A 26,533-nucleotide genomic window follows, 5' to 3' on the forward strand; every position below is an offset into this window, starting at 1 on the left:
GCTAGCTCTCTTAACTATGACCTGTTCAGAGCATATTTTAAAATTAATTCTCCTGATTATATGTGTGGTAATCCTTGAACGACCCTAAAGGTCCTTGGTTGTTTTTCTATTTACAATTTACATTGTTATAACCTTTCCGCAAAAATCAAACCTCCGACTTTCTCCTATTGGGCGAACCAGAATACGGGCATGTTAAATAAGTCTATAGCCGATTTTAATACATTTATCAGGTATGGCAACGGAGTTATAACGTTACAATTAATTCTGTCATAATGCGTTATATTCTATTTGATTTGCAGGAGATTGATAAATAATTGCTATATTTATTTTTAAGTCGTTAATTGTACTAGAATACTAAAACAATATATTTTTGCCTCTGATTGTACGTTATCTAGCGAGTGTCTAGCTAGATTAGCCGAACACGCGGGTTTGTCACTCATTAAAACTATTTATATTGTAAAAAAATAATGTTAGTATTTAACTTGGAATGTATGATTTTCGTATTTATTTTAGAACTCAAAGTTTACGATGTTATTAAACGTTCTAATTACGGAACTGAAACTGTAACTGAAGGAATAATCGTAACTGATGAAATAGTAAGTTTTTATTTGTATTTTATTCCGGGTTGCAATATGTTATATCTCAATTAACAGGGACATGACAAGTTGTTATGTAAACCAATACAATTACCGGTCACACCGCAGGTGGGCGGCGCTCCGGGATTAATTTGTCAGATCACAGGTAGATATAAAATGGCCTGGACAATGAAGTGATCACCTAAGGCTGGATTCAGTAACAAAATACAATAATATACACTCGTCCGATCGAAGTGAAATTTTGCATGGTGTTAGATAAATATATAATCTGTATGTTACAGAAAAAATAATAAAGAAATATAAATTAACGGCTTCCTGGGCGTGTAAAAACCTCCCTGGACACTCATGTGCCAACCGCAGCCGTAATACAGGGCAACTTCCATGTAACTTCGTAAGATTTAATGGTAAAAATTAGTATTATGCACTCGTCTGATCGAAGTGAAATTTTGCACGATGTTAGATAAAAGTATAATCTGTATGTTACAGAAAAAATAATCAAGAAATATAAATCAACGACTTCCTGGGCTTGTACAAACCTCCCTGGTACTCATGTGCCGAGCGCAGCCGTAATACAGGCCATCTTCATCGTAACTTCGTAAGATTTAATGGCAAAATTTAGTATTATGCGATCGTCTGATCGAAGTGAAATTTTACACGATGTTAGATATAGGTATAATCTGTATGTTACCGAAAAAAAAAAAAAAAAATCTTCAATAACGGCTTCCTGGGCGTGTCAAATACGCCCCGGACACTCAAATGCACGCTTTAATGCACCTTCAGTGGTGCATTTCCGTATTATATTGTATTCATTTGATCGAAGTGAAATTTTGCATGGTGTTAGATAATGATGTTATTAATATGTTACAGAAAAAAAAATTAAAAAATTTTCATTAACGAATTCCTGGGCGCGCCCGACACCCGAGTGCACGCTGCACTGCAACTTCAGAGGTGCATTTCCATATTATGTAATCATTCGATCGAAGTGAAATTTTGCATGGTGTTAGAAAATGGTCTCATAAGTATGTTACAGAAAAAAAATATTAAAAAATCTTCATTAACGAATTCCTGGGCGTGCAAAATGTCCCTGGACACTCCCTGGTCACTCATTAGGTACACCGGCTCGGGATACACAAATTTTCTACCACCTAGTTACTTCCCTTAACACTGCTCTCCAATCTGTAAGGTAGATTACTCAGCTAGATCCAAATTTAGCGCGGAATTGACAGGAGAAAAACAAGTAGCCGCATCTGTAACCGTCAGACATCGGAATGCCGGGTTTGTTGGAAACTTGTAGAGAATGTTTTGGTACAGAAGATTTATACAAAGTCATCGGGGTACAGAAAACAGCAAACGAGGCTGAAGGTAACAAATACAGAAACTTTCACAGGCATATATCATCATACAGTAACGTTTAACAGCTGTTTAACGTTGTTGATATAATAATGGAAGTCCTCATGGATAAATCTCTAATATTGTTGCAACGTGTTTCATAATTACAATAATGCATGATCGTTCTTAGAAGAACATTTTGCGGTAGTGTATGTATACGTAGAAGTGAAATTATCCACACCAGATTTTAATTCAGCTACATTCCAGAAGATCTCTTCCTCGTTAAATTTGGTTTCGACTCCTGTCGTGTTATCCCGAAAAATTGTCGGGAGTATACCGCCAGATTGTTATTTTAAATTGTGATCATGAGAGGAAAGCATTAACTTTACAAACCTGTACATATATCGAATCATATTATTTTATTTCTTTTAAAATCATGTTAACTGTTTCCAAACTAAAGGCCAATACAAAAAACATTTGTGCACAGAATACTTAATTTCCAGATTTTTAACAATGGGAAGCGTTAGATCTCTATCAAAAGTCATTTATTTCACCAAAACTTTTTGAAACATTTTGAATTTTTGATCACACATTTATATATACAATATTAATGTAGCTAGGACAAAATGAAAACTAGCTGCGATAACGTAGCTCTGGACGACGGACGGACAATTTCTGACAGATGGTCGTCGTCAGAGCTACGATTCCCTCCCATTGCTCGTAATGTAGCAAAACAGTGAACCTCGAAAATGCTACAAATAGAGGATATCGTTTAACTTTGGAGTAATAGCTGGTATAATTAAACATTTCTAACACAATTTTGCAATGTATTAGCCTACCGTCTAATCTGTAAATCTTTATTTCGCATATTCTGATATCATACTGCTTGGAGTTGTCTCCGTGATCCGCCATGTTACTTCTCGAAGAACTCTCGCGAGGATGCTGACCCAAATATGGAACCCGTGACCATATATGGATGAAGCTACTACGATAAATAAAAACATTATCAGAGATATTTAACCTCTGTTTTGTAACTCTTGTGAAGAAAGCGAATCTTGCTTTGCGTAATTAAATAATTTCAGAATGAATTGACCTTCCTTACTGTGATATATTACTCCGAATCTGTTTTTCTGTTGAAATCTCGCGGGAAACCTCATTAGCATCAATTTATTTTGATTTCCTTATAAGGAAATTGACCTTTACACTTGTATCAAAGATGGCGGTATGTTTGAACTGATATCTCGGTGTGTCTTGCTCGTTTTGGATTTTACTATTTATTGTCAAACAATTGACGTAATGTGCAGGTTTGTGGCTTGAATATTAGTAATAGATACCAGAATCATCAATTTACATGCGTTTTTTTATCCGAGAAAATTTTTACCACCGCTAATACTGCCCGATGTGAATCACATCGGGGCTTGCTACACTATCGGCAATGGGAGGGACTTCATACCCTGCCGGAGAGCAGTGTAGGCAGGGTATGAATATTCGTTCTAAATGAAAACATGCGACTAGCTAATGGAATGTAAAGTTTTTCAACAATCACTTCTAATTCTAAATTTTCATTTATAGTGAAACGTGGCTACCATCGTCTGTCGCTGAAGGTTCATCCTGATCGTGTGGAGGAAGAAGAAAAGGAGGATGCTACAAAGAAATTCCAGACAGTCGGCAAAGTATACAGCATTTTATCCGATAAGGACAAGAGAGCCGTTTATGATGAATCAGGTGAAATTATAAAATGTCTCTTTGATCAGAGACATATATAGAGAGATAAGTAACATCGCTATTTTCCCGTACAAGTGGTGGCTCCCTTTATTCGTGACCACTCAAGCATATCCCTTATTGAGAGCGCCTTGTCCCCTATCAAACCCACGCGAGCACAGGTAAATCGGGCTTTGCACATGTGTGTATCGATGTACTGGAACTTATTTGACATGTTCTGGTTTGTTCGCCATTACGTCAGACCAAAACATTGTCAGTTTTAAATACACACAAAAAGCACATCGTTTTATTTAGGCCACTACAAAAGTTATACATTATCCAAAAACTATCATACTTATGGGATATAGTCTTGATGATTATGCACACTGTTGTCATTTATCCGTATTTTCGAAAATCAATTGGGTCCTATTCGACATGACCTAGTTTTGTAATAACGCCGCCATTACGTCAGACCAAAACATCGTCAATTTTAAACGCACACAAAAAGCACATCGTTTTATTTAGGCCACTACAAAAGTTACTACATTATCCAAAAACTATCATACTTATGGGATATGGTCTTGTTTATCATGCACATTGTTGTCATTTATCCGTATTTTCCCTGTGGTGTACTTGACTTTCATACTCAAAATACAAACACTTTGACAGCAAATTTTGATATATTTCATATTGATGACACTTCTGCACTTTGATATTAATAAAATTAAAGCACATCATTGGATTTTGGTGATATTTTCAAATAGAAACTATTGATAATAATGTGTCTGGTTTTCAAGGAGAAGACTGAACCAAGCGACCGCAAAGGATTGTTGGAAGGTCAGGGGCCACCACGTAGACATAAGGGCAAATAGAGAGCTGCCAATCTCTCTATATATGTCTCTGCTTTGATTGATTAATTAAGTATCAATATCTTCAAATGATAGGACATGTACATGATCGGTTGAAAATTGGTTATAAAATAATTATTAATTATCATATATGTGTCAACCATCCCAGTGTCGTGTCTGTGAACCAAAGTTACGCAATATCGAATGTGGTCAGCTCTTATATATATGGGTGACTGCTTCAATAGTCCCCCGGTGCACGTTACATTTGGAGGCAGTGAATGGGCCTGGTATCCTGTAGGGTGCTCTCGCGATCGGACAGCATGCATGGGAAGCACAATTTTCTTGGAGACATGTTGGTGACTATAGGGGGTCTGGTCATGAGGCGGCATTGCTATAACAGCAAGTTGTGTTTGCTGGGGATGCCAGGTTTAACCCATGGAAGCTTCGTCCCAAGCTTAATGGCAAGCTAGCTTTTGTGGCTGTACCGTTGAGTGCTGTATGTGTACCCAAGTTAAACAACGTCGAGTGTGGTCAGCTTTTAGATTTGTGACCGATCCGTTTTTCCCCGGTGCACATTACATGTGCTGGTGTATTATATATTACACCTGTGACTATATTCAGCTAGTCGGCTTCATTTGACACGATCAGTTAATTTTGTGATTACAACTAGGATACATCACTTCAAGAACAAACACTGGTCATATATGTCAACATGATTTACTCACATGAAAGTCGAACACATTGAACCATAAAGATAAGATTTCAATTTTGGTTGAAAAAAAAAAAAAAAGAGAAAAAATTTAAGAAGTTAGTTTTATGGCACAACAAAAGATAATGCTTATTTATTGTGTAATCATTTTTGTTTCAGAAAGAAAGGGAGATAATTTAATCAATATATATATTTAGAAATATTACAGCAAAAACTATAAAAAAAGCAGTTAAGTAGTTACTTTAATTTATTGGTTACAGATTTCAAGTGACTATGGCATTATATCTTTAATAATTCACTCAATTGAGCTTCTCTCTCTAAAATTCCTTGAAACATTTGTTTTTTATTTATTTTTTTATAATTATTATTCTTTTAAACTAACCATTTTTGTCAAATTTTAATATAAAAATGTGCTTATAAATAACCTGACGTGCAACATTCCCTCAATGCAACAAAAAAGTCATGATGTTTTTCATGCACTTTCTCCCTTATTTTGGATGCGAATGAGGGAGATCTCCCTCATAAGAGATTTCAGAGGTTGAATTTTATAATAAGATACTCATTCTTGTAGTGTTGTCGATTGCACTTGTTTTTGACAGTTTGTAGCGATAGAGTAATATATATATGTGTTTGTACTGTTGAGGCTATACTAATTATTTAACATGATGACTCAATCTATAAGATTGCATAATCAAATACAGATTGTCATGATTTGATTACAAAATCCCTACAATTAGTTTCCCTTTATCCTTTGTCTTGTAAATAACCCAATTCCCAATGCATTTTAACCTTATTTTTCCCCAAAAGAATGAAAAATTCGGAAATGTGTCCATTTAAAACTTTTGAAAAAAACACAAACACAAATATATAATGTCAAATTAAAATATAACACATTATAAATTAGAAAAAAGGTTTAATGAGGAAAAATATGGCTTGAATTAACACTGCATTTTATAAAACTGGTAATCATAGTATGACACTTATGAAACTATTATTGGCAAGTAAATTTTAAACACAATTTACATGTAAAATTTGCCTACATGTATACCCAGGAAAAACACTGATAATTGTCAGCCCACAAGTGATATGGATGTTGGTGAGGATATCATTTCATTACGGCTAAAAGGAATTTAGATTTTTATGATTTTCTCTCAAGTTTTTACACGTTTAACGCTTAAACATTTTATAATGATATACATGTATATACATGTATATATATATATAGTTTTGTAGAGGCCTATAGCTAGCTGACAATCCAGAAATACCAGTTCTAGGATTTTTATATTTGGCCTAAAAGGTCAAGTGTAGCATCACATTAATCTCTCATTTTGATTTTTCTGAACTTTCTATTTTAAATTTCCTTAAATTCTGATGGTTTTATATTTAACTTTTTACTATTTCCATTGTATGGCATGGAATATTTGTTGTGCTAGAATGCTGATAAATTGTACATGTGTTATTACTTTATTATGTCTCCTTTAACAAAATTTAGTACATATTTTATATAGGAAGGGGATTGGTGGTTGATTGACAGGGGTCGACATTAAGGCTTGTCTGCTTGTCCGGTACCAGACTAAATTGCTGTCGGACAAGTGGAAGTATCAAAACACTTGTCCGACGGGACAAGTAACCAATAATGTCTTCATGTTGTTTATTTATATTCTGAAATCAACATTCACAAGACTTCACCTTATACCTATGATAAAAAAGAAACGAAAACAAGGATAGTGTACATTGGAAGTGACTTGTTCATAACGAAAATAGTTTAATTCAGAACACTATGCAGATGATAACTAAACTTTCTGTGTTTTTCAAAAATATTCAATCAGCCCCATTAGTGTCTTTGAATTGAATATGCATATTGGAAAAAAAAGGAATATGAATAAAAGCGTGCAAGTTAATTTGAAGGACTAAAGTGGCGACAGATGCAGGCTCGCTGTTTATTGCAAGATTTAGCAAATATAGTATTTCAGATATTTATGCACTATTGCATTTCTACAATTATGTTCATGTTTTAGTCAGTTTATTTCTATTCTTATAAGACTAGTTTAGTTTCTGTAAATCGAAAATAGGCAGTCAGTAGCATTTTTATACCAATAAATATCAGTAATATAGTTGTCATTGCAATGTTATCATTTTACTGCATGACACAGACATTGAAAAACATCATTTAACTTAATTGAAAATTTTCAAGTGGGACAAGTGATAATTCCATTCGGACAAGTGAATATAAATGTTACTTGTCCAAAGGGACAAGTGCAGAAAAAAGTTAATGTTGACCCCTGATTAAGGAAAGGGAGCCATTCAGGTGACAGTTGTAGTTTGTAATTGTGTTTACCTGTTACAGGTGAGGTAGATGATGAGGATGGTATACAGGAGGACAGAGACTGGGTCGACTACTGGCGATTACTCTTTCCAAAAATCACAGAAGAAGACATCAAGAATTTTGAATCAAAATACAAAGGTATGAAAGCAAGAATCTGAGTAACATGTCAAGGTTAACATACATTGTCCCTATCTCGAGGTAATTATAATATTCTACGTTATCAGTGTCAGGCAGTTGGTGAAAGTTAAAGTTGATAAGTTTGATTCCATTTTTGACAATTTTTGGCCATAAACAGTAACACTAAACTGTATCCAAGGTTACAAGTCTAAATCTGGTAAATACTCAATATATGTATCATGTCCTGCAATTAGTCCAGCCAGGGAGCCCCTGTGTGGAGTCAAAGTGTATGTGTTGGTCCCCTGGGCTTGTTACAGGTTATACTATGGTAAACCAGTATGTGAAGCTGTTGTAACAAATCCTGAAGCAGACGAGGCACCAGTTTTAATGTCAGAATTTCTTATTTTGTCAATTATAATATTTTAGTGCTTTTAGTATTTATTGAAAAGCACTGAATTAATATAAGTTCAACCTCTGAATATGGTTGTTTTTCCGAATTTTGTACAGTTATAATTTCCCAGCCAGAACATTAGTCCTACCCAAGTAAATTAGAGCTTTATATGATTACCATATCAAAATAGCTTTGTGCACCTGAGTGCAAGTGGGTACATGCATATATGCATAAGTAGCACAAAAATGCATAAGATATCTTGTGAATCCTCAACAGATTTAGTCCATGTTTAAAAGGTAAACCATTTAATTTACAACAATAACGAAACATGTTATAATACAAAATTATATTATAATCACACTTGTTGGCCTACATTGAAGCAAGAAAGGGGTCTGACTATGGGAGGAAAACATAGTTCCCAATGGTGTAGGTGACCACATACCTTTCGTCATTCAGGGAATCAAACCCTGGCCGTTCAGTGAAAGGCAAGAATGTGTTACTACTGTATCACTCGACCACCTATGTGCATGCCACAGATAATCAAAATCAAATTCAACATATGTAGATTTTAGTGGCCATCGGTCAAGGTTAAAAATAAATGTCAAGAATTACATCCATCACAAGTAATCATGAGATAGTCTCCCACTGATTGAATTAAACACAACATAGTATTGTAATTATAAAGCCTAGTTACCGCTGATTGGATTAAACACAACATAGTATTGTGATTATAAAGCCTAGTTACCACTGATTGGATTAAACACAACATAGTATTGTGATTATAAAGCCTAATTCCCACTGATTGAATTAAACACAACATAGTATTGTGATTATAAAGCCTAATTCCCACTGATTGGATTAAACACAACATAGTATTGTGATTATAAAGCCTAGTAATTAGCCTCAAAGAAGTCAGTAAAAACCTTTAGGAGGCGATCTACAGACAAGATTCATGTGCTAGAAACAAAGAAGGGGCAAGAACTTTTGCAAAAATAGTCAATATAATAATGCTTACCATGTTTCAAAGAAGATATTAAAAAACGAATAAAATATTATGCCAGACGAACTGACAAAGCCATACCATAATACTTTGTCAAATTTGACAGGTGTATTAAAATGACAGATCATGATTAATTAGATTTTATTATGGGAGGCGTGCCTGACATTATAGCATCAGCTAGGATTGACTTTCATTGCAGAACCAATCGTTTGGTACCTCAAGCGGCTATCTCCATAATCACAGGAGACAACTCGTACATACTGAAACACAACCCATTTATCATGATAGTATATTTTGAATGTTGTGATTGCTTATTATAATTCTCATAAAATCCCCCAAAACTAGCAAAAGAAATATATTTCATTTTACATCGACTTTGAATGCCACTAGAGCCTATTAATTATAACAAAACATATACAGTGTACTGTATCTACACATAATGTAGGCACACAAGTACTCGGTCAGTTAGTAGCCAGGTGACATACGGTCAAATATTTTACGCATATCTGATTGTAAGTAAAAACCAATAACCTGCATGAATGAGAAAATAAATAGATAAAGATGGATTTTTATGAAAGAGATAATATTTCAACCGCCACATAATGTGTTTAGATTTTATAGGGACGTTTATGCCTGCCATGTTACAATCACCTTTTTTCACAGTTTTTTTTTGCAGTTTCTTTTGGTTCATATATGATGTAGTTAAACTATATATGCATTTATGAAAATTATCAAGACTTCAAATAAAGTGCTATTACACGAAAAATGTATATATTTGAGACGTCTCGTGGTAGCCTGTTATCAAAAATTCATCGCAGAGTTCCAATTGCGAGAAGGGTTGGCAACCGGTATACTCGGTACAAGTACCGTGCCGACATTCGTTTCACAAAATACCGGTATTTGCAAGAATAAAAACATTAAAATCTGACCTAAAAACTTGACAAAACAGTTATTTTGTTCAGTTGTTTCAATCACTTACTTAAATGATGTCGCAACTTTACCGCTATTTTCTATGTAAACATCTATCCTAGCTTTACTTGTAGTTTCGTATCCATGTCTCATTTTTGTTGTGTGTGTTGAAAAGTGGAAATGAGAAATCAATAACTTGCAAAAGATTTAGTTGTCTCTTTAGATGTCATATTTTATATTTTTGTATCAAAATATGTAATTAAATCAACGATCATGTGATCATGATCCGTCTGTTCATGTCTGATCACGTGATCAATCAGTCAAAATGGCGCCTTCTGGATACGGGCTTCATCCGAAACTCTATAGTGTGACGTTTTTCACTAGAGTATTTATCAACACGAATTAAAGGCAAGTTGCTTACAAGTTGTTAATCTGTTTGTTCACATGTCTACCTTATTTTTTCTTTAATTATTTAGGACCAAACTTTGTTTACGATTAGTGATTCACGGCATGGAGGCAGACATATTGTCGTCCTTCGTCCAGATCTACGTTATCGCAGCTAGTATTTCATAAAAAAAACCCATGTATCATGGGTCAGTGATAGTATGCTGAAATCCGATCGTTTATTTTATAAAGCTAACAAAACTATCGCATCCGTTAGTCGTAGTGGTCATTCCGACATTCGTGATGTTTACACCGACTGTACTCTTCCCTCACAAAGAATATACAGAATTTGGAATTTCTGGGATAAGATTTACTGCAGTGGGTTATATAATCCGAAGGGTTCTGATGTTAATATCGCCTTTCAAGCTGCCTTGTGGCGATTTAACATCAGAACTCGACCCATACAGAAAACAGCAATTTTTCCGACCCACCCTCAGGTCGGCGTTTGAACAATATTTCCCCTTATTCCCTTCAACCTGGCACATAAAATGTATACATCGATTAAAAGGTAAGATATTATTTTATTAGCTTACATACATATTTTACTCACTGGTCATCGTTCACTATATATATCCGTCAACATTCTTTTCAAACCTGTTTTCAGCATAGTTTTGAAAATGGCCGCCATCGTCAGGACACAAGATCTCGCGAGATTTCAATGTAAACAGATCAGCCAAAAGTCCCTTGTGACGAGATTTGGGTCACGTGATTAGCTATGGTGGTAGCTTTGAAGTTCTCTGAAAACAGGATGGCAAAGTATGCGGACGGATATATTTAGTGAACAATGACCAGTGAGTAATATATGTATGTAAGCTAATAAAATTTTATCTTACCTTTTAATTGATGTATACCTTTTATGTGTCAGATTGAGGGGAAATGGAGTAAATGTTGTTCAAACGCCGACCTGAGGGTAGGTCGGAAAAATTGCTCATTTTCTGTATGTAAGAAGTTCTGACGTATCTACATAGTAAGATCGTCAGAAAATTCGGACTATGGGTTATAGTGTTAGTAATAAAAACTCATACCATAGACATCTACATTCAGTTACCATACCTACATGTAATTACAATTGGAATATTTTCATATCTAAATGGTCCATCATTAGGGAGTACCCAAACTGAAAAGGCATTTTATGACAATTTTTACAACTGATGATTTTATAGGAAATCCAAACTGATGAATGAACCTGCTTGTCTTAATCTTCAGCTGTAAATGTAACCTTTTCAAACTATTAGTAGTCCCCTACCGGTGAAACCGGGGGGACTATAGGTTTTGCCTGCGTCTGTCTGTCTGTCTGTCTCTCCGTCCGTCTGTCCGGCCGGCCGGTTAAAGTTTTATAATGGCACACTATTCACTTAATAATGGTATTAGGATGCTGATGTTTTGCATAGTGGTTCTTTGGGTGTGTGGCATTACTTTTGTATGGTGAAAAGTGAAAAAATTATGTTCATTTTTTGAAATTTTTGCCGTATTATGAACTTAAAGCGACTATTCGGGGAAGAAATAGGTCAAAGTTGAAAAAACGGCAAATCCATTAAGAAAATACTCTCTTATGAAAAATTCTTATTGAAGTTTTGGCGATATATAACCCCTAGAATTAAAAAATAATAATTTTCTGGGGAATCCTCTCACTGTCGAATGACGAGATAAAATGCAAATTTCCCGCTTTGGGCGCATGCGCAAGAATCTAGGTTAGTAGAACGTAAACATATATCGGCAGAAACATGGCTTCCGAAGCCAAGAGATGTCGGCCTAGAATTGAAACGAGTTCGGCAACAAAGCGACGTAAACAGAAATGGTCACAGGACAACCCGGTTATATGACTGGGGAAACAACACACTAGTTGGAAGACATTCAATGAAGAAAATAGTTTCTCTACAAACGAGCATGCAGCACGGATTCTTCTGGATAAGTGGTAAGCCCGGCCCGTAGCCTGCGTAGGGTCAGTTCTATTCTATTGCCGCACATTTTATATCGTTATCAGAATGTAACTCGTAAATGTCCTTAATTTTGTTGACAAACAATGCATAAAGTATGTTGCTTGCGTGTAATGGTTATTAGTTTCAAGCAACATAAATGTAAATGATGTGTAGAATGAAGAGATAGATGTATTCCACCTCCGTTTTATGGGGCCCCGTAAGGGGTAATTTATACGGCTTTTTTATTGTTCGCATATCACAGCTATAGGCTATATTTATACCACTATTATTTTAATTATGAAAAATTATAAATTGATGTACGACTGATGATTAATTTCAGACCTATCAAGCTTACTGTTTTCTTTATTAAATACAAAATGGTATATGTGTAAAGTTCAGTGGGACTTTCCTGACAACTATCATATTACATGTAGGCATATAGGCCTGTATGTTTCAGATGTACAGTTGACTCATAATATAAAATATTTGCAAATAATATTGGTGTATGGCTTCAAATACAAGTGCTGTTCTGTTCCATTCTTTGTAATGTGGTAACAATTACGATTTGTGGGAAAAGATTATCATTATAACTTAGCATGCAGTACAAAATTATTTCTATATTTTTCAAGTGCACTTCAGTGACACAAAAAGTTCATGCAGGTGAAGACATCCCCACACCAGCTGGAACTTCTATGGGACCGCCATCACATGTGTGCATCCCTACACCAGTAACATCTACGCCTACACATGCCCATAAAGAACCTATAGCTATAGATAGACCTCCGATGTCTCAGATATAGAGTAAGTTCTTGGATCTAACTATGTTGGATTTATAACCCCTCAAAATATACATTGATGTATCTCCGTGTTGAAGTAAACTGTAGCAGGTCACACATAAATGACATTGTAATTCCATAAATGTTTTTACTATTTTGTTTTTTACAACATATTTTACATATTTTAACTGTTAGACCCAGCACCATACTGTTTGGTAGGGTGAGCAGTCAAACATACTAAATTTATATTCTGTAATTATAAACATGCTCTGCTACTGCATGTCATGAATAAATAATACACCATTTCGGGCATATCTATTTGTTTTTAAAAGAATTGTGTAATTTTTCATAATTTTAATATTTCAGAGCTCAGTCATCACACTCGTCTGATTTATTAGCCCACCATCATCAGATGGTGGGCTATTCAAATCGCCCTGCGTCCGTGGTCCGTCGTCCGTCCGTCCCTCCGTCCGTCCGTCCCTCCGTCCGTAAACAATTCTTGTTATCGCTATTTCTGAGAAAGTGCTGATGGGATCTTTCTCAAATTTCATATGTAAGTTCCCCTTGGTGCCTAGTTGTGCATATTGCATTTTGGGACCGATCGGAAAACAACATGGCCGACAGGCAGCCATCTTGGATTTTGACAATTGAAGTTTGTTATCTCTATTTCTGAGAAAGTATTGAAGAGATCTTTCTCAAATGTCATATGTAGGTTCCCCTTGGTGCCTAGTTATGCATATTGCATTTTGGGACCGATCAGAAAACAACATGGCCGACAGGCAGCCATCTTGGATTTTGACAATTGGAGTTTGTTATCGCTATTTCTGAGAAAGTACTGAAGGGATCTTTCTCAAATTTCATATGCAGGTTCCTCTTTGTTCCTGGTTATGCATATTGCATTTTGAGACTAATTAGAAAACAACATGGCCGACAGGCAGCCATCTTGGATTCTGACAATTAAAGTTTGTTATCGCTTTTTCTGTGAAAGAACTGAAGGGATCTTTCTCAAATTTCATATGGACGTTCCCCTTGGTGCCTACTTATACATATTGCATTTTGAGACCAATCGGAAAACAAAATTGCTGACAGGCAGCCATCTTGGATTTTGACAATTAAAATTTGTTATCGCTATTTCTGTGAAAGTAATGAAGGGATCTTTCTGAAATTACATATGCAGGTTCCCCTCAGTGCCTAGTTATGCATATTGCATTTTGAGACTAATCAGAAAACAACATGGCTGACAGGCAGCCATCTTGGATTTTGACAATTGAAGTTTGTTATCGCTATTTCTGTGAAAGTACTGAAGGGATCTTTTTCAAATTTCATATGTAGGTTCCCCTCAGTGCCTAGTTTTGCATACTGGGACCAATACAAAAACAACATGGCCGACAGACAGCCATTATAGCTAAATCTTAAATTCTATATATAGGTTCCCCTTGTTTGAATAGTACTAGAGGGCTGTTTCTGAATTTACACAGATAAGTAAGACTTAGAGGAAGGGAAAAGTAGGGAAAAGATCAATCTGACATGGAACCTATAAAGATCATTCAATGGTGGGCGCCAAGATCCCTCTGGGATCTCTTGTCTTGTGTGGAAGCATTACAATCAGACTCCGAGAGTAACATTAATGCCAGCTTGCTTTCCCGTTACCAACAGAAGGCTAAAGAGGATGACACCTCATTTATTGAGTAAGTATGTTGTGTTATTTTTTATGGTGTGTTCTTGACTTCTTGTTGCTATAATAATACATTTACTTGCATATAGTAAAGAGGTATCGGTACGCCCAATTTCCCTGCAGGACATTATGTTCTGTCACCTGTCATCCTGCACACAGTCTGTAAATGGATGACCTTGCTGTCAATGTCATTCAAGGTCACAAAGGTCTAACATCCTCAATTGTAAACTAAAAGGACATTTTTGTCAATAACCAAGAAACATATAATTATAACTGTAATATGCTGCTGTGGAGGAGTACTGGTGCGGCATCCGACGTCTGTCCTGCTGTCTTTCTGTCTGGCCATCCGGTGTCCACGTTTTACTTAAAACAACTTTTACTCAATGACCAAGAGGCACAGGGACTTGATATTAGGCCTGTAGCATGCTGGTGTAAAAGGCTACCAAGTTTGTTCAAAATGAATGACATTCATTCTATGTAATTTGGGTTAAATAGGCTTAATCTTAAAATATAATGGTTTCTCACTAGCAGAAACTCTGAAACCTAGTTGTATGCTGGAAGTTAATTGATATTGATAATCCTAGCCTACTGTGATTTTGATAAAGCGGTAATCTTCATAGTATCTTCAGAAATAACCGAGATAACTTCAAAGTTGCTGTATAGCCAAGTGAGCGATACAGGTTCATTGGGCCTCTTGTTTAAATGAATTACATTGTACATTGTCTTTTACTTTCCAGTATACCTCAGACACATCAACCTGAACACTTGCCAATGGCTGAAGATCCCATAGAAATGGAAGAGGTTGATGTTGATGATGAGCTTACAGAGGATGAAGGAGACATTGTGGAAACAGACACTCAAAAGGATAGTGTTGAAGAAAGGAAATCAATATGCTTCCAAAGTGCCTTGTTGTAACTCACGTCAGTTCAAATACCCACAACTTGTCAAAGAAAAGCATGTGGTGCAAATATCATTGTCCAGTGCAGATATGTTGGATGTGCAGTACAGTTGAAATGAATTGGAGGAGCAGCATTTGGTACTAGTCCTGGATCCTCTGGATCTTGTGGATCCTCTGGTTCACCTGCATTTTCGCAAAGGTCAAAAACTAGGCCTGGCTGACGATACACTAGCTGAAGAACTAAATTTATCAGTGGCTTTATTTTTGGTTTTGGAGTTGATAAATTATAATGCACTTATATAACTTTTTCCCTCAAATTTCATCCCAAATTTTTCAACTAAGGTTTTATTAGCCCACCATCATCAGATGGTGGGCTATTCAAATCGCCCTGCGTCCGTGGTCCGTCGTCCGTCCGTCCGTCCGTAAACAATTCTTGTTATCGCTAATCCTCCGAAAGTACTGAAGGGATCTTTCTCAAATTTCATATGTGGGTTCCCCTTGGTGCCTAGTTATGCATATTGCATTTTGAGACCAATCGGAAAACAATATGGCCGACAGGCAGCCATCTTGGATTTTGACAATTGAAGTTTGTTATCGCTATTTCTGAGAAAGTACTGAAGGGATCTTTCTCAAATTTCATATGTAGGCTCCCCTTGGTGCCTAGTTATGCATATTGCATTTTGAGACCAATCGGAAAACAACATGGCCGACAGGCAGCCATCTTGGATTTTGACAATTGAAGTTTGTTATCGCTATTTCTGAGAAAGTACTGAAGGGATCTTTCTCAAATTTCATATGTAGGCTCCCCTTGGTGCCTAGTTATGCATATTGCATTTTGAGACCAATCGGAAAACAACATGGCCGACAGGCAGCCATCTTGGATTTTGATAATAGAAGTTTGTTATCGCTATTTTTCAGAAAGTACTGAAGGGATCTTTCTCAAATTTCATATGTAGGTTCCACTTGGTGCCTAGTTATGCATATTGCATTTTGAGACCAATCGGAAAACAACATGGCCGACAGGCAGCCATCTTGGATTTTGATAATTGAAGTTTGTTATCGCTATTTCTGAAAAAGTACTGAAGGGATCTTTCTCAGATTTCATATGTAGGCTCCCCTTGGTACTTAGTTATGCATATTGCATTTTGAGACCAATCGGAAGACAACATGGCCGACAGGCAGCCATCTTGTATTTTGATAATTGAAGTTTGTTATTGCTATTTCTGAGAAAGTACTGAAGGGATCTTTCTCAGATTTCATATGTAGGCTCCCCTTGGTACTTAGTTATGCATATTGCATTTTGAGACCAATCGGAAGACAACATGGCCGACAGGCAGCCATCTTGGATTTTGATAATTGAAGTTTGTTATCGCTATTTCTGAGAAAGTACTGAAGGGATCTTTCTCAAATTTCATATGTAGGCTCCCCTTGGTGCCTAGTTATGCATATTGCATTTTGAGACCAATCGGAAGACAACATGGCCGACAGGCAGCCATCTTGGATTTTGACAATTTAAGATTGTTATCGCTATTTCTGAGAAAGTACTGAAGAGATCTTTCTCAAATTTTATATGTAGGTTCCCCTTGGTGCCTAGTTATGCATATTGCATTTTGAGACCAATCGGAAAACAACATGGCCGACAGGCAGCCATCTTGGATTTTGACAATTGAAGTTTGTTATCGCTATTTCTCAGAAATTACTGAAGGGATCTTTCTGAAATTTCATTTGTAGGTTGCCCTCTGTGCCTAGTTATGCATATTGGATTTTGAGACCAGTCAGAAAACAACCTGCCTGACAGGCAGCCATCTTGTATTTTGACAATTGAAGTTTGTTATCGCTATTTTACAGAAGGTACTGAAGGGATCTTTCTGAAAATTTCATATGTAGGTTCCCCTTGGTCCCTGGTGTTGCATTTTGGGACCAATCCGAAAACAACAGACAGCCATTATCGCCAAATCTTAAATTTTATATATAGGTTACCCTTGTTTGAAAAGTCCTAGAGGGCTGTTTCTGAATTTACACAGATTAGTAAGACTTAGAGGAAGGGAAAAGTAGAGAAAAGATCAATCTGACATGGAACCTATAAAGATCATTCAATGGTGGGCGCCAAGATCCCTCTGGGATCTCTTGTTTAAGGTATGTATGCGTTTTGAGATAATTGTTTGTGGAAGTAAGTATGGTGTAAATGTGGTGTTCAATTTCAGAGCATGTAGGAGGTAGGTGTTCACTTAATGGTGTATTGCAGGTGTTTACATTTCAGTACTAGTGTGTGTTTGAGAGTGTTCACTTGACAGTATGTGCAGGTGTTCTTTCAACATTGTGTATAGGAAGTGTTCAATTATCAGTTTGCAGGAAGTGTTCACTAATCAGTGTGTGTAGGAAGTGTTCACTATCAGTGTGTGTAGGAAGTGTTCACTTATCAGTGTGTGTAGGAAGTGTTCACTATCAGTGTGAGTAGGAAGTGTTCACTTATCAGTGTGTGTAGGAAGTGTTCAATTATCAGTGTGTGTAGGAATTGTTCACTATCAGTTTGTAGGAAGTGTTCACTTATCAGTGTGTGTAGGAAGTGTTCACTATCAGTATGTATAGGAAGTGTTCACTATCAGTATGTATAGGAAGTGTTCACTATCAGTGTGTGTAGGAAGTGTTCAATTATCAGTGTGTGTAGGAAGTGTTCAATTATCAGTGTGTGTAGGAAGTGGTCAATTATCAGTGTGTGTAGGAAGTGTTCACTATCAGTGTGTGTAGGAAGTGTTCAATTATCAGTGTGTGTAGGAAGTGTTCACTATCAGTTTGTATACGAAGTGTTCACTTGTGAGAATGTGTTTGAGGTGCACGTGTGTACTAACACTGTGTGTAGTTGTTATTAACTTATAATAACACTGTGTTCATAGATGGTTCATTCTGATAAATGTGCTAATCAAGTGTCTAGTTGCATTACAAAAAATGGAGTGCATATTTTTTCAATATTCTGTGATCTAAAATTAAATACCCCCATGTGTAATGTAAATACCAACTTAGAGAAACAGGTCTTATAACCATACCATTCACTTGTTGAGGTTGTTCGGCTAAAACTTAGGTGTTCATACACATATGGGAAGTATGTTTGATGTGTGAGAGGGTCTGTGCATTTTTGGTAAAATTTAACATTTTCAGTGAGAAATAGTATAAATTGTCTCCTGAATGCTTTGGTAAATTGTCTACTGTTCTTTTTGTCTGTGTACATGCCAAAGAAATATCAAAATAAAAAAGATATGAAAAGAACTAATACGGTACTTTGTAATTGATTATCAACTAGTCAAAATAATTTGAATGATGAAGTAAATTGTGGATAACATTCATAAAACAGTAAAGTGGCATACAAAAAGTCACACTACTAATATTACAAAAATATGATTATTAGCTTTGTATGATAGGAGCGCAAGGTTCATGTAGATCCCTTCTCCTTTGCTGTTGCAATGTCAATACCCTGGCCCGATCCTCCTGCTGCAGCATAGCAACTGTACCACGTGCACCCCTTGGCCCCCTTCCTCTACCTCGCCCTCTCTCCATCCTTGGACTGGTGTCTGCCCCGAGACCCCTTCCTCGACCCCTTGGCCGTCCACAGGTTCCTCCCCTCCTCCTTGATCCCCTCCCCCTCCTTGGGGATGTATGGACTTGTGCATATTCATAATCTATCTGATGAGAAAGCAAGAAATTATTGTAAGAGCAAAACTGAAGGAAAAAGTTTACAATGCAATGCAACAGAAAAGTTCACTGATGAATTTTATATTGCTATGAATATCGAAGACAAAATATCAATATACTTGTACATATATTTGTATACATGTACATACTAATTCATGTATATATGTGTAACAATAGAAAACTAAAGAAACTTGCATGTTCAGCAACCAAAAGTAGGTATTCTCATACACTTCAGTTAACAAGATCACATAAGCCTGGTATGAAAGTACAATGTATGATTAGTCTATAGCTACATTTTGTATATACGTATGCTCTATTTGGTATATTGATTATGTTTGGTGATCAATGACAGCAGCATTCCTTTAAATGGTCATGATGGGGGTAAGACTTTGGTATCAAAAGAATTCTTCAAGTGCAAAATTTAAATAATGTTATACATACAGCAGTACTATGCAAACTATTACAACTTTCCATGGGGGAACTCATTATTCAAAATTAAACATAATTGAAATGTATTCAACATATAGAGACAAATAAAATAACAATATAAAATGGCATATTTTGAGGGTTTTTTTTCATAAAGAATCAATAGATCTTTAAATATACAAATAGATTAGCTTTATTAATTGATAATAGTAAATTGAGCTGTCCAAAATTGGAAACTCCGTCCTAAACAGAGAGCTCGAGAGTTGAATTGGCAATTCATTACATGAAGTTCTTCAAACTGATGAGAAAACAAAACACATATCGTCATGGAAGTAAGAATCGTGGAGCTAAGAGGCTTTGTCAATAGCCGTTATGTGCATGTATACATGTATAACATATTTGTAATTGAAACGTTTCCCGAAGCTTCACTTCTGTCGAGAAATACATGTAGGTCTACATGCATATGATATTTGATTGTTTAAATTACTGTAAGCATTCACCTCATCTACTCATATCCTGTTAAATCAATAACACTATGTCTTGATTGCTTTTCTAATATATATATATGCCTACACAACTATTGATTTAGCGTAAATGAATTGATCGCGATATCACCGGTGACGATGACATAAATTAGATTACCCCACATTGGGCCCCATCTCTGCATCGGATGCCGATTCACACCGATTTCAGTTTTTATTGTTGTTATTGCATGTTTTAAGTCATATGAAAACAATCTTTAGGTATAAATCCCACACATGCATCATATATGACATGTTCATTAAGTATTTACGTACCGTGTTACTGCTTTGACTGCTTGATGAATCGGACATCTCTAAAAATTCACATGTTTCTGTTGATGTTTTCTCACTGCCTCGTTTTCGAAATACCACGTGACTTATAAAAATAGATATATGTTATATTAGGACAGGGCTTTTCCCGAATTAAAGTGGTCAAAACTGGACAATGCAAGCAGAACTTGACCATCGCATTGCTGTGATAGAACTTTTGGAAGACCAGATAATGCATCTAGACTAAGTTTGTTTCCCCGAATAGTCGCTTTAACTTTTTTCTCTGTATTCTTCAGGTTAAAGTTTTGGTTAAAGTTTTATAATGGCACACCATTCACTTAATAATGGTATTAGGATGCTGATTCTTTGCATAGAGGTTCTTCTGGTGTGTGGCATTACTTTTGTACAGTTAAAAAGGAAAAAAGTATTTTCTTTTTTTTTGAATTTTTTTCCATATTATGAACTTAACTGTTATTGCTGTATTGAGGTTAAAGTTTTGGTTAAAGTTTTATAGTGGCACATGTACACCATTCACTTAATAATGGTATTAGGATGCTGATTCTTTTTTTTTTATAATTTTTTATTCATTTTAATTAATATTACAAGACATACCTGTATACACAAAAAACAAAACAAAAAAGCAACATACATATACAAGTTGTAACAGAATGATATATTAATACATCCTGATCATATATATACATGTACATTCTGTACTTGATTCTATTTTTTCAAAAAATTGATTTATTTTATGATGATAAATGACTTACAAAACATTATTATTGTTAATAGTTTGTTACACTACAGCTGTTAATTGTTAGAGAGAGAAAAAAAGGCGAAAAAGAAAGTATGTATTTGAACTGTATGATCCGAGATGAGGTAAAATTGATATCTTAAGACCGTTACATTCATCAGGATGGTTAAACAGCATTATGTTTATCTGGACGGTTTAAACACTTAAGTATGAATGTTAACTACTTAAGCAGAAATTTGTTTGAAACACGTAAGTAGAAATGTTTAACTATTTAAATGGAAGCTTGTTTTAACAATAAGTAGAAATGTTTAACTATTTAAGTGGAAGCTTGTTTTAACAATAAGTAGAAATGTTTAACTATTTAAGTTGAAGCTTGTTTTAAACAATAAGTAGAAATGTTTAACTATTTAAGTGGAAGCTTGTTTTAAACAATAAGTAGAAATGTTTAACTATTTAAGTTGAAGCTTGTTTTAAACAATAAGTAGAAATGTTTAACTATTTAAGTGGAAGCTTGTTTTAAACAATAAGTAGAAATGTTTAACTATTTAAGTTGAAGCTTGTTTTAAACAATAAGTAGAAATGTTTAACTATTTAAGTGGAAGCTTGTTTTAAACAATAAGTAGAAATGTTTAACTATTTAAGTGGAAGCTTGTTTTAACAATAAGTAGAAATGTTTAACTATTTAAGTGGAAGCTTGTTTAAACAATAAGTAGAAATGTTTAAACAACTTTACTAAAAGTGTTGACTTTAAACACTCAAGTGGATATGTTTAGATATTTTAGTAGAAGTTTGTTTGATCATCAAGACAGTTAAACCATTACACTGTGTGTCCATCAGGATTGAAAACCATTTCATCTAATTGGCTTTAAACACTTGAGAAAAAATGTTTAACTACTCAAAACCTCACTCTTGAATGTATCTATCAACAATCATGTTGATATCAGTTTAATTTCTCTTCTTGCTTTATTTCAAATACATGTATCACCTTTTCATCTGACTAACGCCTCCCTCAGTACTTTCAATACATGTGCTTTGATTGCATTTCAGGATCAGAGGACGAACGAGCTGACCTCAAGGAGGTGTACACCACATTTGAGGGAGATATGGACGAGATTATGGAACATATGATGTGCTCTAGCATTGAGGACGAACCTCGATTTATAAAAATTTTCAAAGAGTTAATTAAGAAAAGGGAAGTTCCTGACTATGAAGCATTCAGTAAAGAAAATAAGAAGAAAACCGCATCAAGGAAGCGAAGGGTACATGTCATCGTTTGTATGTGTCACATGTGTTAGCAGTAACATGGTTCGTACAGATATAAAAAAAAGTCCTTTATTTTCTGCATCACACTCTGCATTTTTTGGGAGTGGGACAACTGGTTCACATGTTGTCAGTAAAATGTGTCTGAATGGAGTGTCCCCTTGGGGGTCTTTGGCAGTAAACATGAACATACTGCAGCCTCTCAAAACACATATTTTCACTCTGCATGGCATCTTGCACACAGTGGATGTCATACTTAAATGACCTCAGCTGTTGATAGCAGGTCGTTAGACAATATTAAAGCATTGACCAGTCTTTTCCTGGAAAAGTCCCGGAATTCCGAGTCATACCATGCATGAAAGTCTTGGAATTTACCCTAAATACTTTGTTGAAATTATATTTTTGGTGTTGAAATGATTATGGAAGTTGCTTTAGTTGCATATTCAAGAATTCCAATCTATAGACTGTCACAACGAAATTGTGAGATATATTTTTAGGTCATCTGACCCAAAGTCATCATGCTTTGTCCATCGTTGTGTGCTGTGCACCATCCATAAACTTTCCACATTTTAAACATCTTCTCAAGTTCCAGCAGTGGGATTTTGCTGAAACTTGCCAGAAATGATCCAGAGATGACCAAGTGTTGTTATTTTTTGGTTCCGTCCAAAATCCAAGATGGCCGCCATCTTTAAAACACATTTTAAACTTCTTCTCCATTTCCACTGATGCCATTGAATGGGAAATTGGTGAGGATGTTAAGGAAGGAGAGCCAACAAAGTGTTGTTATTTTTCCGCCTCGTTAAAACTTTGACATGGCAGCCATTTTGTAACATGAAAGGCAATCATGGTTTTCCTGAACAACACCTATTTAAAACTTCTCAAGTTTCACCTGTGGGATTTACCTGAAATGATCCTGAAGATAGTCCTTACCAAGTGTTGTTTATTTTCTGTTTGGTCCAAAATCCACAATGGCTGCCATATGGCCAACAACAGTGCCACTATACTTGCTACTGAGTATGTATGCTACAATTGTACAAGGGTCTTTAGAGTCTGATGACCGTTAAGGCCCTTGGACCTCTTGTTTCCCCATTCTTGTACATACTATTACAATATTGCTATGACTAAAATAAGACTATCTGATTTTGTACTTAGCTATATAACAGTCTAAATTTCATCCAAAGTTGATCATGCTCTTGGAAAAATCTGTGAAAAATCTGTGAATAAATGACAGAAAGTCCTGGAAAATTTGATGACACAAAATCTTTATGAACCATGAACTAACATCCATTATTTCCTTTAATTTATGTAGATATGTTTTATGATTACTGGTTTGGCTGGTTAAACCTAACTTCTCAATTCTGACAAAATGGTAAAGGTAGCATTTTGGTAAGGCATATTAGCAATATATGTCTGCTACCAGGAATTTTCCTACAATAGAAATAGGGTTCATTAAAAGGACCCATTCCCCTAAAAAAATCTTGTGAAAATTCCTGATTTGCCACTGAAAAACTCCCATTAAGTATTATGAAGTTTTATCTACAAAGACCTAAATAAGGTACTTTTGAAAAATAAAAAACAGCTATAGATAAAAATATGAAATCAAAAATAGTATGAAGGCAATATTCATCAAAGAAAAACTGAAATATGTATGAATTTCACTATTTTCTGTTTTTTCCCAATGTCACACTTTGTTGCATAGAAATTCCCAATTCAATGGACCCTGGACCCAGTTGAAAATTTGTAGGAAAATCCCTGGTACAAGTATATGGTATCTGTTAGAAGGATAAAAATGTTCTACAGGGTTAGTGATTTATCAGGGCTCTATATGATACTCTTGCGAATATGTATATTGCTGAAGATCAATTGATCTAGTGGTGCTAATTGTAGATCACCTTTTGTCTTGGTATATTTTGTTGTTGATGTTGACTGTTCCAGGCCCAGGCAGAGGAGAAGGAGGCTGAGGAGGTGAAGAAAAGCCTTGGGGTAGGGGCTGACGACTCCCTACAGGCTCTCATTCTTAGCAAACAAAAGGGACGGGCTGCTCAGGCAGATGACTTTTTCGCTAATCTGGAAGCTAAATACGCTCAACCAAAGAAGGCAAAGGGAAAGAAAAAGTGATGTAGAGGGAGGAATCTTCTACAGGTGTAGACAGTGTTGATGTAGAGGGAGGAGTCTTCTACAGCTTATTCAGCATACAGTCAGGTATTTTGTCTCCAAAGAGACACGGATAAGTCGAACCATCAGATAAGTCGAATATTTTGCTTGGTCTCGTCGACTTCGACTTATCCGAGTTTTACTGTACTTCCAAATAGATTAGTCCTACAATGTCTTAAAACATTCTCACGTTTCATATTTTTAGCTCACATTAACAAAGTTGAAGGAGAATAATGTCAGTATTGAAGTTACAAGTGATATAAACAAAAATCACAATTGATGTGTCAAGAGATGTTTTGTACATTAATGTTTATGTTTGATTGACACCCTGTTTGCTGATGTCTCATGCTGTGGTTAAGAAGAATAGTTTTTCCAAGTCAGTTTTAATCTAAAGGAAGTGCTACATTAACCAACCTTATATCACTGATCATACATATATGTATGACATGGATGCTTACATTAGCACATGATATGTTGCTATATTTGGAGCTTATCCATATTTTACACATGATTGGCCAGATGCTTTGTGTATACAATGTATTGTGATCTATTTTACTAAGTGTTTACTATGCGTAATAAGCACATGTTGCATGCATGAATATGTTGTTTTTTTTGCTCTAGGTAATTAATTAATGTGATTTATGTTCCAAGATTATAGACAATTTTACATTTGGAATTACATGTGTTTCTAAAATACTGAGAAAATAAAGCACCGATATTATTATCCAAAATGTATTGACATACATATATTTTTGTACTTAGACATGTGTCAATCCATGCACGTATTGGGCAAACACAAATTTGGATACCTGTTTTTGTGTCTTTCGCCACATCCAAGTTACAAATTCCAAAGGAATAATCTTGAATTAATGTGTATAGTTAACATTTCAATAATTCATACCCACTGCCATAGCATTTTTTGCAACATTATTGACAAATTATTATCTAATGAATGAAACATGTGATTGATGCGTAGTAAATTTGTAGTAAAATAGATCACATCTCAAAAATCAATTGGCCAATCCTCCCAATGCATCATGGATAATATGTCCAGATCCTTATATAGCAAATCAACTTGACCTGCTAGGTGTAAAGGTCAGACAGAGATGTTCCTATATGTTGGTGACAGGAAGGCTGAACTGTTTGAAGGAGTTATGTGTGGGTGACAGGTGACAGGAAGGCTGTACTGTTTGAAGGAGTTATGTGTGGGTGACAGGAAGGCTGAACTGTTTGAAGGAGTTATGTGTGGGTGACAGGAAGGCTGTACTGTTTGAAGGAGTTATGTGTGGGTGACAGGAAGGCTGTACTGTTTGAAGGAGTTATGTGTGAGTGACAGGAAGGCTGTACTGTTTGAAGGAGTTGTGTGGGGGTGACAGGAAGGCTGTACTATTTGAAGGAGTTATGTGTCATGAGTGACAGGCTGAAGGCTGTATGTATTCAGTAAATAAATGCTCTTGTATATGTGCTTGGTGTTCTTCTTTAAATCTACATTGTTCTTCTTTAAAACTATATGATACTTGAACTATCTTATGGCAGGAAAACCCCACAATGTTTCCAGAATAATGATATTTTCCTACTTTGAAAGGCAGACAGTTCAAATACTTTTAGTTAGAAAATAAGGCTACATATACCAAATGTCAAACAAATGCTCCCAACTTGACATTCAGCACTGAAAGAGATTAGAAAAGAAATTGTCTCTGCACTCTCTAAGAGGATATCACAGAGAGGTACATGTACATACTCGTACCTAGCTGATGTGCCATTTGTCCAAGTTATTCTGATTTTCCAATCCCATCGTGTACACTGCCACATTTGAGGGCATG

General features: G+C 35.6%; 1 protein-coding gene and 2 long non-coding RNA genes across 4 annotated transcripts; 2 read left to right on the forward strand and 1 right to left on the reverse strand.

Annotated features, from left to right (window-relative positions):
• Positions 1-1,776: 1,776 nt before the first annotated feature.
• On the forward strand, positions 1,777-26,174 carry LOC117322204 (dnaJ homolog subfamily C member 9-like). Of its 2 annotated transcripts, none has more exons than XM_033876980.1 (5): positions 1,777-1,958; positions 3,498-3,650; positions 7,531-7,647; positions 22,344-22,555; positions 24,492-26,174. In XM_033876980.1, the coding sequence occupies exons 1-5, from the start codon at positions 1,865-1,867 to the stop codon at positions 24,672-24,674; spliced, it is 759 nt and encodes a 252-aa protein (XP_033732871.1). In that variant the 5' UTR covers positions 1,777-1,864; the 3' UTR covers positions 24,675-26,174. The 2 variants fall into 2 exon arrangements, with proteins under 2 accessions (XP_033732871.1, XP_033732872.1); XM_033876981.1 differs by having other exon boundaries at positions 22,344-22,571; positions 24,492-24,662.
• LOC117322205 lies at positions 11,891-13,511 on the forward strand. Its single transcript, XR_004531490.1, has 3 exons — positions 11,891-12,285; positions 12,919-13,090; positions 13,432-13,511. It is a non-coding gene; the product is annotated as an uncharacterized LOC117322205 (long non-coding RNA).
• On the reverse strand, positions 18,904-20,806 carry LOC117322206. Its single transcript, XR_004531491.1, has 2 exons — positions 20,549-20,806; positions 18,904-19,316 (listed from the first exon to the last, which is right to left on the reverse strand). It is a non-coding gene; the product is annotated as an uncharacterized LOC117322206 (long non-coding RNA).
• Positions 26,175-26,533: the final 359 nt, after the last annotated feature.

Source organism: Pecten maximus, chromosome 2, assembly GCF_902652985.1.
Source record: "Pecten maximus chromosome 2, xPecMax1.1, whole genome shotgun sequence".
Classification (NCBI taxonomy): Eukaryota; Metazoa; Mollusca; class Bivalvia; order Pectinida; family Pectinidae; genus Pecten; species Pecten maximus.

Bases quoted from the DNA above. Each gene is read 5' to 3' on its own strand.
- LOC117322204 (XM_033876980.1), top strand. From the start codon at position 1,865: ATGCCGGGTTTGTTGGAAACTTGTAGAGAATGTTTTGGTACAGAAGAT. The intron at 1,959-3,497 runs GTAACAAATACA...TTTCATTTATAG, and splicing joins AACAGCAAACGAGGCTGAAG to TGAAACGTGGCTACCATCGT. The intron at 22,556-24,491 runs GTACATGTCATC...TGACTGTTCCAG, and splicing joins CCGCATCAAGGAAGCGAAGG to GCCCAGGCAGAGGAGAAGGA.